Below are 15,901 nucleotides of genomic sequence, written 5' to 3' on the forward strand. Positions count from 1 at the left end.
ACGGAACCTCGGTGTTAAATTTGGGAAAAATTTTGACATGAAAGAACATGTGTCGAATATGTGTAAATCCGCCAATTTTCAACTATATAATATAGGTCGCATAAGAAACTTTATTGATACTGATACTTCTAAAATGCTTGTCAACTCACTTGTAACCTCCCGCCTTGATTATTGTAATTCTTTATTGTTTAACTTGCCTTCTCTTCAGCTAAATAGATTACAAAAAATTCAAAACAAAGCCGCTCGAGTCATTACTAGAACTAAACTATGTGAACATATCACCCCTATTTTACACCAACTGCATTGGCTGCCAGTTACTAGCAGAATTGAATTTAAAATACTCTCTCTAACTTATGCTGTCATTAATATTGAAGACTCACCTGACTACCTCAAACAACTAGTGACCCCATATATTCCTACACGCACACTTAGATCACAAAACAAAAACTTGCTAATGCCCTATCATGCAAAATCCTCATTTGGGGAAAGGTCTTATAGTTTTGCTGCTTTTAAACTATGGAATAAGTTACCTTCTGAAATTAAAGATTCCCCTTCCCTGCCTGTTTTTAAGAAAAAGTTAAAGACCCACCTTTTTAAAAGCCATTTTAATTGCTAAATGCTTAAGCTTTTTTCAGAGTTTACTTTTTTTATTATTGTATACCATATTTTATTCTAATTGTGCAATGTTCTTATTATTAAGATGTTTTATATTTTATACCTTTACAATAATGTAATAGCGCCATAGAGCAATCTAAGTATTGGATTATAGGCGCTCTATAAATAAATTATTATTATTATTATTATTATTAAAATATTGAAAAATGGGCTATGTTCAGGTTGAGAGCGCACCCCTTTAATATGATTGTGCCAACTTTTACTAATAAGATTTGGAAAGCTTATTCAATTACCTTTTAGGATATATTTAGTTGGATCATCAGAATTTTGTATGATGGTCCGAATTTTGACACGGGATATTAACATTAAAAGTCTTTCCGTTTAATTTTTTTTTCAAAATTGGCCATGTTTATGATGAGAGTTCATCCCTTTAATATGGCTGTGCCAACTTTTACTAATAATATTTGGAAAGCTTATTTATTTACCTTTCGGAATATATTTAGTTGGATGTCCAGAATTGTGTAAGATAATGCGAAAATACATCTCTATTCTGAGCTAAAGGAATGGGTAAATAATTAAATATTCTACTTTCATTTGATAGACGTAACGTTGGATTTGATTGGTTGATAAAAATAGATGAGTTTGGGCGACTGTTGAATTTATTCTGAATAGGTTGCCACCGAACAGGTTGCCAGCTGGATCGGTCGAATAGGTCGCTAGCCGAATAGGTCGCCAAATTGTGTTCGGTCAACATACAGGCCCAGAAAATAATGACCGTGACGAATGTTGGGATGAAGGCGAATGGCTTTGTGTCACCAGAGAAGACGACCCTTCTTTCCCACAGACCGAACATTACAAAGGACATCAAGGAACGAAGGTAAATAAATCGATCAACAACAAAATATCCCCGTCTTCAAAGTTCAATAGTTTTTATTTTGGCCATTCCTTTAGTCGTCCCCACCCGCCTTTTCTTCTGTTTATGGATAATTAGACATGTTGACAATAGGCTTACGTGGGTTTTTTTGCCAAATAATGGTAGATTTATTGATTGCAATTATATCAATTCATTTGACCCCGATTCCTGTGTAACACAAAAGTCAATATAATAAGGTATTGTGTGGACAGTTGACATTCTGTAGTTACATCCCTTCCCTATAATGAATTATCCGAAAAATCCATTTTTATCTTCAATTTTGTGTTCCAAATGAATTTTACACAGATGGGCTTGGTAAAATTTAGTGGGTGCATTCATTCATCCATTTATTCATTTATTTATTTCCTCTACTTTCAGTTGCCAGTAATGTTGAGGATAAATCCTATTGATTTTTTTAATCTAATATGGTCAGACGAAGCTGTTCAAAAAATATCCAAGAATACATGGATTTGATCACAATCAGTAAAATTGAACAGAATCAGGAAAATCTCAAGCCACATTCTAGACTTAGAAAATGGATTTCTCCTTCTAAAGCTGATATCAGACGCCTGATGGGAATAGTAATCAGTATGGGTGTAATAAGGCTTCCTTGTATTACAGACTACTGGTCGTCCAATAATGTTTTATGTATACCGTTCTTTCGTGAAGTTATGAGTCGAGATTAATTTTTACTTTTATGTTGGAATCTTCATGTTGCTCACCCTTTACCAGATAATGTTTCTTATCCGTCAAAATCATACAAAATACAATGGCTCCTAGATCATGTCAACATGCGTTCACAGGAACTTTATGAAATGGGACAAAATATTGCTGTGGATGAGACAATGGTAAAATTCAAAGGACGGATTGGATTTAGACAGTACAATCCAAAGAAACCAACAAAATGGGGTATGAAATTATTCACATTGGCTGACAGCAATACAAGTTATATGTGGCAGCAAAACTTAAACGTTGGAGCCGATGGTCGGGAAAATGAACTTAGTAAATGTGCTCAACTTGTACTGTCTATGCAGACAGATATTTTTGGACGTTGGGATTAGCTCAACGGCTCATAGACTCTGGTTTTAATATTAATAGTACGGTTATGCCAAATAGAAAAGGCTTTCCTCAAAGATTGAAATCCTCAAAACATATGAAGCCAGGTGAAATTATTGCCTTTCGTAAAGATATTTTGATGTTACAATGGAAAGACAAGCGAGTTGTTACAATGATTACCAATAACTGCCGATCTGATGAATGGTGCACTATAAAACCTAAAAATCCAAATCATGACACTAGAAATAAACCCAAGTGTATAGCAGATTACAACAAGCACATGAATGGGGTTGATGTCAATGACCAATTATGTACATATTATCGTTTTGAGAGGTCTTCTCTAAAGTGGTGGAGAAAAATATTTTTTCATCTTCTTGAAGTCTCGATTGTTAACGCTTATATATTGTACAAATCTGATAAACTTGAAAGAGGTGAATCAGATATTATGTCAACAAAAGATTTCCGCATTTCTTTGGTCAATAGCCTTGGTGTTCCAATAAATAAAAATGTTCGTGTTGTAAATGATTTACAGAGACTTGATGGCAACCCACATTTTTGTGCCAAAGCTACAAAACCAGCCGAGTGTAAAGTTTGGAGTGATAGGAAGTTAGGTAAGGAATATCGGAATGAAACATCATATATTTGTGGCACCTACTGTGATAAACCGGCCATACATCCTGAGTGCATGGAGAGATACCATTCTGTTGAACAATATGAGCAACCAAGAAGAAGGTCTTCTCTGGTGGTAAGCTGACAAAGGAAAAATGGACTTGCTTAGCCTCAGTGCTATTGCTAAATTTGTATTTTGACGATGATCAGGGAGACGTATTCATCACATATTGTTTGTTTATTGTTAAATTTGTGATAGTACTTAATTGTACAGGCTTGTTTAGTCAATCTAAAATTTTACATTGAAATACAGGTTTTGAAAGTAACTATTCCTAGTTAACTATTTTTTAATCAGACTATCCATTTGACCACAATTAATCAACCAGTCTACATTTGTTCAAATTGGTTACCATGGTAACCCCAATTTATTAATTTTATGTTGTAAATTATTGCTTTACTAAATATCTTATTTCTTGATAAGGCATAAAATATCTGTGTTACTGATATATTAGTGTTCACTTATATGAGTATGGTACCGCAAAAATGTTGTTTCAGTGCTTTTTCAAATTTGTTACCATGGCAACAATGATGTATTTTAGGATATTGTTATTTTTTTTTCTCTAATATTTATATTTTTGGTAATAAAACTTGTTACTGATGACTTTTACATTTGTGTTCACTAATACAGCAAAAATGTCAATATTGCCTGTTTTCGTGTTATTGACTGCTTTCAAAAAACACCTATTATTATTACAATTTAGTGACTTTCCCCCCAAAACCTATACTATTCTTACATAAGAGATATCTACCATGCTAAAAATCCATATAGCTTTATTCCTGCACATCTTGAATTTTTTATTGGCAAGAGAATACCCAATATTTCATCCATGGCAGTAATATGGCAGCCATTTTGAAACCCACTGGTAACCATGGCAACCCTTAAACATAAGTTACAACTATTCAAAAATCTTAAGTCACATATAATGGCTATATATCTGCAAATTTACAGTTGTAGTTGCATTCATATTCAAGGTATGCATGGTTTTCCACAACAATAGCTCTCCATGGGTATAAAGTGGTTAGCTCGGGAAGGGTTAAAATCAACTTCTATATAGCTTTTCAGACGGTAGATGGAATGGTATTCGTTAGTTTGTATTTATATTTATCTCAACTGTAAATACAAAATCTACACGCAGATAATGATAGTGAAAGTAGATGCGTTAATGGAATATGGAATATGACGTCACCATTTTGATAATGTAGCCTCATCCCAAACTTAAAGATGAGTTCCCGCGTACAAACTGGGTGATTTAATGGTATATATGGACCAAAAACATATTCAAACTAATTAATTTGTCATTATTATGCTTCAAATCCTTCTCAAACATTGTAATTGCGAAGAAATGCCCTACTATTAAAATTCGATCAAACCAGGTCATGTTTACGTCACGTCTTGGGAGTCAGAGGAGAATTCATTGCATAGCCTACATAAGACGATGTTGTCTTTAATCGCTTACTATTTATTACAAATATCAAATCCTAATTAAATTCTCGGATTATCCACTACCAGCACGTCTTTTCCCGGCATTTTTATCTCAGAAAGTATTGTACGTCTAACTCTTCATAAAGTTTATCAACTTGTACATCAAGCGCTCAATGTTCGCTTGTGACCTTTGACATCACGCGTGCAGCAGTTTCTAATCGTCGGGCTGTTGATTAGGGGAACCCTTACATTTTTGTCCTGTATACGCTCCATGAGTGTTTTTCGGGGAATCCAGTATTTTTCTAGTAAGATTGGATATCTCTACTTTCCATATATACCAAAATTGCCATACTTTTATTGGAAATAACCACCCGATAAATACTTTTCTGGGAACTCATCTTTAAGCTGCCTGTCTACAGCTAGCTCCGCCTATGACGTAGATGGATCGCTGCGTGCAGTTTGATGTAGCCCATCCCAAACTTAGGCTGCCCCAATAACGTCTATACTAACTAGACCGCGATGGCCAATCAGTGTTGACTTCCGGCAGTGGGTGAAAGTAAGTAGGTCAACTGGTTTCTAATGGGAATGCTCTCGATAATAAGACCTATTTAGACTTGGTTTTAATTTTCAATAGGAAATTTTAAAATCGGATAAAAATTATGACCTCTATATGATCCACAAGCTAAAAACGCGATTTTTCGTACAATTAGGGGCCATAATTCATGAAGTTACGGTCCGATATGCGCGAATATCGAAAGGAACCGAATCTTTGGGTTATAAACTTACATTTCAAGTTTCAACAAAATCGGATAAAAATTATGACCTCTACAGTGTTCACAAGCTAAAAACGTGATTTTCGTACAATCAGGGGCCATAATCCATGAAGTTACAGTCCGATACATGCCAATATCGAAAGGAACCGAGATCTTAGGGTGATTAACCTATATTTCAAGTTTCATTGAAATCGGATAAAAATTGTGGCCCGTAGACTGTTCACAAACAATTGTGGACAGACGGACGGACAGGGGCGACGATAATATACGTCCACATGAAAATGTGGACGTATAAAAATCGTATCATATCTTATTTTATACGGGTCCACAGAAAAAAATGGTTACCAGACCCTGTGTTTTCAGACGGAAGTTTTGACATGCGCAGATGATACACTTTTATGGAAGTCATCAAGGCGGGAACGATGACGACATGTCGATTGGGTTTGTAAATCACTATTGACTGTAAAAAATGAAAATAAAAGTTACCCGTAGTATCAGAGCTTATATAAAAATTTTGATGGTGGCGACAAGAATCACTTACGCCTATATGCCTACAAATAATACGCTATCGTTTTCTTTCGTTATTAGGCCTATCCTATAGCCTACCGATAGACCCTAGTCAGTACAGTAGTACTAGTAGTAGCCTACTTAGAGTAGTACCATCATTAATATTAATATCAAATTAATATAATTTATAATATTAATAATTAATAAAATGGACGTGTATCTATCTATCTAATCCGATCGGGTCCCCAACGGCGACTAACAACCCTTCGTCTGGGAAAATGAACCCTTTTAGTTTTGGCTTCGTCCCCTGGTTATCCACAGTTATCTACTCTAGATTTCAGACATAATAATGGCAAATGGGGCATTTCAGCTCTTCTTCAACAAAGACTTTATGAGAGGCTAATGTTTCGTCTTCTTCGGTCCAGTCAAGTAGGACTTCAATTGCAGTCTCTAGATCTACCGATAGGTCTACTCCTACAACTGGGAAAGTGGGATAAGACTAAGAGGGACCCCTGGATCAAGACATGAACCAAGCTGGTTCATGCACTTTACAAAGTGTGCTATCAATTCTTATCGTTTTTAGCTTTAGTAGGCCTATCTTCACGCAAACCGAGCTTGGAAAAGCCTAATTATTCGATTTTCATGATTGGGAACGGGCTCTGTTAGTCACTTTTAATAGTGTAAGGCACTGATGTGAAGTTGTTCATTATTCAAGGGCTAAATCTGCATAGGCCTATTGCGATTGCCATTTGATTTAATTTTAATGATTTAATTTAAAAATGGAAAAGCGAGGCCGAGTCTCGATTATAAACAATAAACAGTAATAAACAATTTTTGTCTCATCTTGACAAAACTTCAAACAGTGATAATTTGGCTGAGAATAAAGTAATATGAATGAAATTTTCTATATTATATTAATTTTGAAGTATCCATTTTGGAACTATTATAACAAGAACGGTCAGTCAGCTCTCTAAATCTTACAGCATCTGGTTCGCTAACTGGGGTTCGTTCATCATGGCGTTGAACGAGAAAGTTCCTGGTCATTTTCGGTGTGTTTCGCTGGTTTTCCTCTTGTTAGTGGTACAGTATTAGGGGGCCTGGCATAGGACAGTGTCTAGTCGTTCGGATGGGACGAAAAACTGAGTTCCAGTTTAGACGTTGGCGTGCACGTAAAATAACTCTTTACAGTTGGATTTCGAAATAACACGTATTACAATGTAAAAGTAACCCAACGATAAAATAACAAATCCCTTCCCTCAAAAACCTGTCATTTAGAAGGACAAAAAGTTGTTTTGCAATGCGTTCGGTTTTTAATAGTTATGGGAAGCAAAGGCCCCCATCACAGCTCGGTGTACAGAAATGTGCTGGGTTTTTTTCAGTTCCGCAAGTCTATAGTCCGTCTTCCATGTACGCGTTTTCACGCCGTTTAACGCTGTTTTCGCCGGTTACATGGAAACGGCTCCATTATAGTGAGAGACATTGGGTTTTAGTAGGCTACAGGGCTATTTAGCCTTAGCGAGGCGTTGGGTTTTCGTGGCGATTTTAGTAGCCAACAGGACTGTTTAGCATTGGGAAAAAACAAGACGTTAAACCCCATTTCATTTCAACCTTTGGTAATACATGTACATGTAGACATCCCGTGCTGTAGGGCTAGATCTATTTCTTAGTGCACGTGATTGTTGGCGAGATTGTAGGTTTGGGTAAGCGTTAGGCCTGGGTGAGAGCTAGGGTTGGGATTAGCGCAAGCGCTGTTTTCATCTCGTGACCTTTGACCAAACTTGAAATTGACCTTATGAAATAGATCTAACCCGTGCTGTAGGCTTCGTACTTTATTAAACGAAAATGTTTTTTTTTTCTGTTCTGTTTCAGATGGAGGGTTTAATCAACAACCACCTCCGCCCTCTTATGCACAAACTTATATGACGTCACCGGTAACCGGGAACACCCAATATGCAACAGACCAAGTAAATGTGCCCTTTCATACAGCAGTTGGACCACAGTGGCACAGTGGAAATTTAATGGTAATTCAATGGTTTTCTGAAGAGTTTAGACACTCGACTTACGCATTCCACAGGTAACGTTGATCAAAATCGGTGTGTCAATAGGTGTTTTATGGTCAATAAACTTTAATTTTTTTCAATTTTTTCAAAACTTTATCAGATAGTTAACGAAAAGCCATGCTGTCATCATCACTTGGTAAATCAGGCTTGCGTGCTATGAGGGAAATGTAGGGTACTGGCTGTACTGGAGTCTGTTGAGGTTTGCTGAGTGACTGCACGCTTCGGCAGTGGAGGAGGCTATTTTGAGATCATATGATCTATACTGAGCGCCATGGAAAACGCATCACTTTTTTTCCCAAATATTTTATTACTAGGTGGTTTTGTATGTATAATATTATGCAATACTATGAACTATTGTTTCACACAATGCTCCCAAACGCAAAAAATATCGGCCCGTGTGCACAAAAAAAAATTGCAAGAAATGCACATGAAAAACCCAATATTCACGTGCAGCATTGTGTGTGAGCCCTTTAAAAGCATGTTTTCAACTTAATGTGCAGTACATGAACTGTGAAACGTCAATCTGTCGTAATTTGTTGTTGGACGTGTGAAGGAATCGAGCTAGAGACTTACTGAAAATCAACGGAATGAAGCCATGGGCTGGCATGTCTACACGTGCTATTGCCAGACACTTCAATTGTCATCAGTCCAGTATTGTAAGGTTGGTGGAACGTGTTCGAGTTACTGGATCAACACGTGACCGTCAACGTCCTGGTCCACAACGCGTTACAACCCAGGCTCAAGACCGCTACATCCGGGTCACTCATCTGCGTGACAGATTCCGCCCAGCGACTCGAACAGGTGCAGCAGTCGTCGGAAGACAAGGACCAGTAAGTGTCAACACCGTATAACGTCGTCTAAGAGAAGTAGGACTCCGTGCACTACGACCTTATGTTGGATCTATCCTCAGGGATCATCACCGTCAGCGGCGTTTGATATGGGGCCAAGGACACCAGACATGGAGAAGAGTAGACTGGCAAAGTGTGCTCTTCAGTGATGAGAGTCGCTTTCATCTTTATCACGCTGATGGCCGTCAACGTGTGTGGAGACGTCTTGCAGACTGCTGCGTCTTCGAAGCGATTCGGTGGGGTGGGGGTAGTGTAATGGTGTGGGGAGGCTTCACATTTCATCTCCGGACCGCCCTACACATTTGCAGGGGTCGCGTTAATGCTGTAGCCTACCGTGATAATGTCTTGCAACCAATTGTTGTTCCGATGTTTCGAGCGCACCCACAACTTCAGCACTTCCAACAGGATAATGCACGTCCGCATACCGCCCGTTTTAGTATGGACTACCTGGCTGCTTTAGAAGCTGCTCTTGTCCAAGAATGGAACAATTTGCCCCAGGACTTTTTTCAAACATTGGTAAATTCTGTTTCATGATTGTACGGACGATGTGGACGGATTGGTAACACTGAGATATAAAATACACTATTTATGGTTCAGCCATCTTTAATCAACAAAACTTCCTAAATGGAGATAACTCTATTCTGCTATAAGCCAGGAGGGGTTATCTCCCATTTTACATGTTAATTCTAATACATAATAAAGAGTACAAGGAAAGCTTGTACATCATATTACATCCCTTTTGTTTTGGAATAAAAATAATTTTAAGCATTAGTAAATACTTCATTGATTACGCATATAGTTCAAAGCTTAATTTTTAACTTTTGCATGTAATAAATTTGATAATGAAAATTGAAACTTGAATAAAATTATATGAAATACTCTAAAATACTACTTGTTATTTTGTTATCACATTTTAGTGATCACATTTTATAACACAGTTTTTGGCACATGTTAAATGTCTAATTTCTTTGGTTTGGTTATAGTGCGACTAGATTTCTTTCTGGATGGTATGCTGCTATTGGCTTCTGGTTTTTGGTTGTTGAGTTGTATGGAGTGTTCTGGACCATTTTCAGAGGATCTCTGTTTTATGTGTCGTCTGTTTCTCCGATACGTTTGGTCATCTGATGTTCTGACGAGGTAAGATCTGTGTGGCAAAACACTGGAAATTATGCCAGGTGTCCAAGATTTGTTGTTGTCGCTTTTCTGGACGTACACCTTGTCGTTATGTTGAAGGTCTGGAAGCGGCTTAGCTGTTCGGTCATAAAAGCGTTTCTGTTGGGTTTGTCTGTTTTCTCGTGTGGCACATACATTGGCAGGATCTTGTATTTCAGGTTGGAGTTGTGTTTCTGTTACTGGGAGGATGGAACGTAGACGGCGACCCATTAGTAATTGTGCTGGGGAAGCTAAATTGTCTATTGGAGTCACTCTATATTCCAGAAGACTGATATATGTGTTTCCACCATCTTTCTTCGTTTTGTTTAAAATGTTCTTTGCTGTCTGTACACTTTTCTCAGCCAGACCATTTGATTGTGGGTACTTTGGACTAGACGTGATGTGTTTGAAATCCCAAGTCTTGGCGAAATTGTAAAATTCACTGGAGGAGAATTGCGGACCATTATCACTGATAACTATGTCTGGAATGCCGAAGCGAGCAAAGTTTGCTGATAGTTTACTGATAACTGCTGCTGATGAGAGAGAATGAAGTTTGTCGATCTCGAAGTATCGGCTGTAATAATCAGTGAGTACGATGTAGTTCTTGTTGTTAATGGTGAATAAGTCCGTGCATACTTTCTGCCAAGGTCGTGTTGGTATCTGATGTGGTTTTAGTGGTTCCTTCGTGTTGGAAGACTGTTTCTCGCCACATATTGTACAGTTGGTGACAATCTTCTCAATGTCTCGGTTCATGCCGGGCCAAAATAAGATGTCTCTGGCACGCTGCTGACACTTTTCTATACCAAAGTGACTAGAGTGTATCTTTGTCAACATTTCGGATCGTAGGCTCTTGGGAATTATTATTTTGTGTCCCTTGAATATAAGATTCTCCATGACTGTGAGTTGGTCTCTGTAATTCCAATATTCTTGTACCTCTGATGGGCATTTCTTGCGGTGTTGTGGCCATCCATCTAGAATAGTTGTTTTCAACTTGTTCATTTGTTGATCTGTTGTTATCTCTTTCCGTAGTTTTGACATTTTCTGACCACTAACTGGTAGGTTGGCTATTACGCTGTGGACTAGTAAATCCATTTCTTGAGACATGTTATCTGGTGGTATTGTGATGAAATTACGACTAAGTGTATCTGCTACAGGAATGTCCTTTCCGGGTACAAAGATAACGTTAATGTCGTATTTCTGTAGTTGTAGGAGCATCCGTTGTAAACGTGTTGGTGCTGTCGCTAATGGTTTCTTCATTATGGTTTGGAGAGGTTTATGATCAGATTCAACTGTGATCTGATGTCCGTATACCATTTGATGAAATTTTTTGCAACCAAATAGCACTGCATACAGCTCTTTTTCAATTTGAGCATAATTCTGCTCTGATGTTGTTAATGATTTTGAAGCGTATGCTATTGGTTTCTGCTCCTGCATAAGTATTGCTCCAAGTCCGTGTTTTGATGCGTCAACTTGTAGCGTGATATGTTTTGATGGATTGAAGTACGCCAGCACTGGTTCACTGGTGATTAGTTTCTTGACATGGTTTAAAGCGCTGTCATGTCTCTGATCCCAGTGGAATGCTATCGTCTTCTTCGTTAGTTCCCTTAATGGAGTTGTAATTTCAGAAAGTGAAGGCGAGAATCTGGCTAGGTAGTTGATCATTCCTAATATTGTTTCCAGTTCTTTCTTGTCTGATGGAGCCTTCATTTCGTCGATTGCCTTTACTTTCTCTGGATCTATTTTGATTCCATCAGCTGTAATAAGGTGACCGAAGTAGCTAACTTCTGTGGTCCCTATAACTAATTTGTCTGGATTCAATTTAACATTTTTCTGGCAACTTCTATTAAGAACTGCGAGCAAGTTAGCGTCGTGTTCTTCACGTGTTCTGCCGAATATTAATATATCATCTACGATCGCTATGCATCCGGGAATATCGCCATAGATTTCGTCAATCTTACGTTGAAAAACATCTTGAGCTGAGATGATCCCGAAAGGCATGCGCAGGAATCTGTATCTGCCGTATATTGAATTGAAAGTTGTTAGGTATGAAGAAGATTCCGTTAGCTTGATGTTCCAATAACCAGATCTAGCATCTAATTTGCTGAAAAACTTGGCTCCATTAAGTAAGGCAAAAGCATCATCAATAGTTTTAAGATGGTAATGAGGTCTTTTAATCGCTCTGTTTAGGTCCAGAGGATCCAGGCATATTCTGAGTTTTTTGCTGTGTGGTTTTTCTACCACGACTAACGAATTTACCCAATCTGTAGGTTCTGTAACCTTTTTAATGATGTTATTCTTCTCCATATTATCAAGTTCATTCTTGAGGCGATCCTGTATGGAATGTGGAACTCGTCTCGGAGCATGTACTGCTGGGACGGCATTATCTTCGATTTGAATTGTGACTTCGCCATCAAATTCGCCAATTCCTTTAAATATATTTTTGTATTCATTCAAAACGGATTCACGTGAGAGTGGAATCGTTGCTTCTTCGAGAGAAAATATGAATTTTACCAACTTCATTTTGGTTAAGAGAGGCAAGCCTAGTATGGGAGGACCTGTGGTATTTATGATGTAAAATTTATCAGTGGCTGATTTGGTTTTATAGCTACACTGTAAATCTATGAATCCGTGGACTTTTAATTGTTGTCCTGAGTATCCGGTGAGTCGCTCTTCTGTGTTCTTCAATAGAGGGGGGTTTGGAATTTTCTGGAAATGGTCGAATGGTAGGACATTGACTTGAGATCCTGTATCAATTTTGAAAGTTGTTGTTTGCCCTTGACCTATTTCCAATTTTACAAAAGCTTGGTCTTTTGGTGTCCCTTTGCCCTCTATAGAGTCAATATATAACTCGCTGACATCAGTATCCGAGTAGCTGTCATCATCCTGATCTATTGTGTGTATCTTTCTGTGATCTCTGTAATTGAAAGAACCAGAACGGCAAACAATTGCAAAATGATGCCATTTTCTGCATTTCGAACACTGTGATCCTTTTGCTGGACATCTTTGATGTTTTCCGTGCTGTTGACCACAGAATGAACAGCGTTCATCAGGTTGTCTGGAACTCTGATGTGATCGTTGCCTTTGGCCTTGTCTTCGGTTTCGGTTAGCATCACTGTGTTGCGATCTGTCAGTGTGCTTATGTCGGAACTTTGAAATAGCGTCTACTGTTTCTAGAGATTGCTGTGGCTGTGCTTTGGAGCTTGACATTGATTTAAGGTGAGATTGTGTTATTTCATGTGAACGACATACGTCTATAGCCTTTGTCATGTCCAACGTATCTCCAATATCGAGAAGTTTTTTCCTGACTTTCGAGTGCAGGATTCCACAGACAATTCTGTCTCTGACCATTTCTTGGGGCTTATCATAGGCACAGTCTTGAACCAAGAGCTGCAGGTCTGTTGTAAATTGTTCTATTGTTTCCCCTTCATGTTGTATTCTTGTCTGAAATTGATATCGGGCGAATAACGAACTTGACTTTGGGGTCACATACGAGTCAAATTTATCTAGAACTGAATTTAAACTTGCTGCTTCTTGTTCTGTAACTGTGAATGTGTTATAGATATCTCTGCCTTTCTCACCGGCCCAAATTAAAAAGTACGCACACTGCTCAGCCTGTGTTGCTTTCTTTAATGGTCCCATAAACATCAAACGGACGTGTTGCTTGAACTTTTTCCATGCTTCGGGAAGGTTCTTTGAACTCCAGTCTACGTTAGGATGCGGTGTAGAGGACATTGTTTTGCTAGTGTGTGTAAATCAGTTATGGCGCCGAAATTAGTGAGTTTGACAAAAAATGTTCCTGTATCTTAATTCCGCCCCATCTGTCGGAAATTCGTATTTTATAATGAGGAGTGAGGATTTCTTTTTAGTTTTGATCCATTCTGACACCATGTTTCATGATTGTACGGACGATGTGGACGGATTGGTAACACTGAGATATAAAATACACTATTTATGGTTCAGCCATCTTTAATCAACAAAACTTCCTAAATGGAGATAACTCTATTCTGCTATAAGCCAGGAGGGGTTATCTCCCATTTTACATGTTAATACTAATACATAATAAAGAGTACAAGGAAAGCTTGTACATCATATTACAAATTCCATGCGACGTCGCTGCACAGCGTGCGTAAGAGCTCGTGGAAGACACACGCGCTACTGACATCTGTGTCGTACTTTTGGTTTTGAGCCCTCTGACTTGGTATCGTTGATTACAGATTAAACATCCATAAGTGTACAAATGTGTTGTTATTGATGTGTTCCCATTTGAACATTGTTCACAATAAGAAGCAAAATAAATAAGATATGTTTACAGGATCATTTTATACGAAAAACTAAGTGATGCGTTTTCCATGGCGCTCAGTATATATGATGTCTCCGCTTGGCCTATGAAATTGGTTAGCTCGACAATATACGTTTGTTAGATCTGTTTGATGAGGCCAACTTCAAGTTTGGTCCAAGGTCACGAGATGTAAACAGGGCTAACACTAACGCTTATCCTAACCCTAACCTACAATCTTGCCAAAAATCACGTGCCCTAACCTTACATCTCAGCGATCTTGACGAAAACGGAGTTGGCCTTAACTAACAAATAGATCTAGCTCTGGACACGGAGTGGATATACCGGCGAATCGATTGTCGGCGTCGGGCGTAAATATTCGGCCGAAAATATCTGGCGGACAGACGAGCCTATTTTTTCGCCCGATCACGACGATTTTTAAAATCGCTCGGAAAAAATCTCCCGTGTGCCCCTTCACAGCGACGACGATTCTGCTCGGCGAACCATTCGCCCGATCAATCGATCGCTCGTATCTAGCATGTTAGATATTTTCGGCCGAATATTTTTCGTCGGGGATCAAATTCGCTCGTGTGCCCGTGTCCAGCGTATATTGTCGAACGATTCATTTTTATAAGCCAATCGTCGACATCGTGATATGACATGATCTCAAAATGGCTGCCTCCACTGCTGAATCATGGAATCTGATGAAAGAAGGAAAATTGGTCACTCTTTGATCCGAAAGGCCTTCCTTTTTTGATCTCACCATGGCAGAATACCGGAATCTTGCAATAGGAATAAAAGATTTGTCTACCGAGCTCTTCTACGTATTCTGTGTGAAGGAGCAAATCAATAGCACTAATAGCAGTTACTGCAACAATCTTACGTTCTCGGCGATTCGCCATTTTGTGCAAGTCACGCGATAGTCATAATTACTGACAGAGTGGCGTACACTCTCGAGACGATCGCTACGTGTGCCCGTTCGTTATCAGCCGTAAAAAAATCGCTGGCGAATTTCAGTCGCCGCGATCAGGCGAAAACATACGCTTGTCTGTAACATGCTAGATATCGGCGAACGGTCCGGCGAATTGTTCGGCGAGCTGAATCGTCGTCGCCGTGAACGGGCACACGGGCCATTTTTTCGAGCGATTTTACGTATAAACTATGTATCAAATCAAAATCTATTATCCTTTTATCCTTCGTTTAATTTCAGAGATGTGGATTGTTCAGAAAACAATTTCAGGTCTTAATAGGGATTGTTATTTTCATTGTAATAACGGTGCTGATGGCTACGTATTATTTTTGGAAAAGGCAACAGTTCATGGCAATCATGGGTTAATGGAACTTTGATGAAGCATAGAATAGATTCTACAAATACCTAAAAAAAAAATTTCCCTTACTTATATGAATACAAGAAATGTCCAAAAGAACTGCTGTCAAGGTGATGGATATTTGGTTGATATGGATTATAATAAATACTTTTAAACAATGCTTAAAAAGTGTTAGTAGCTGAACTGCGGCGGCATACAGTGATTGGGCATACATATTTCAGTAAATTGGTGTGTGTGTGGGGCGGGGGTGGGGCAGCGGGAAAGGCACTGGATTGCTACCC

General features: G+C 38.5%; 1 protein-coding gene and 1 long non-coding RNA gene across 3 annotated transcripts; one reads left to right on the forward strand and one right to left on the reverse strand.

Moving 5' to 3' along the window:
• The first annotated feature begins 5,149 nt into the window (after positions 1-5,149).
• LOC126823218 (uncharacterized) lies at positions 5,150-15,892 on the forward strand. 2 transcript variants are annotated; one of them, XR_007681092.2, is made up of 3 exons: positions 5,150-5,232; positions 7,826-8,030; positions 15,503-15,892. It is a non-coding gene; the product is annotated as an uncharacterized LOC126823218 (long non-coding RNA). The 2 variants fall into 2 exon arrangements; XR_008788480.1 differs by lacking the exon at positions 5,150-5,232 and adding an exon at positions 5,500-5,608 and having other exon boundaries at positions 15,503-15,890.
• LOC126823216 (uncharacterized) lies at positions 9,544-13,992 on the reverse strand. The gene is made up of 2 exons (XM_050551874.2): positions 13,103-13,992; positions 9,544-10,183 (listed from the first exon to the last, which is right to left on the reverse strand). The coding sequence occupies exons 1-2, from the start codon at positions 13,746-13,748 to the stop codon at positions 9,816-9,818; spliced, it is 1,014 nt and encodes a 337-aa protein (XP_050407831.1). The 5' UTR covers positions 13,749-13,992; the 3' UTR covers positions 9,544-9,815.
• Positions 15,893-15,901: the final 9 nt, after the last annotated feature.

This window comes from Patella vulgata, chromosome 6 (assembly GCF_932274485.2).
Source record: "Patella vulgata chromosome 6, xgPatVulg1.2, whole genome shotgun sequence".
Lineage (NCBI taxonomy): Eukaryota > Metazoa > Mollusca > Gastropoda > Patellidae > Patella > Patella vulgata.

Excerpts from the sequence above, each read along its gene's own strand:
- LOC126823216 (XM_050551874.2), bottom strand. The coding sequence starts at position 13,748 with ATGTCCTCTACACCGCATCCTAACGTAGACTGGAGTTCAAAGAACCTT. Across the intron at positions 10,184-13,102 it reads TAACCGAAACCGAAGACAAG|ATCCTGCCAATGTATGTGCC; the intron begins GCCAAAGGCAAC and ends CTGAAATACAAG.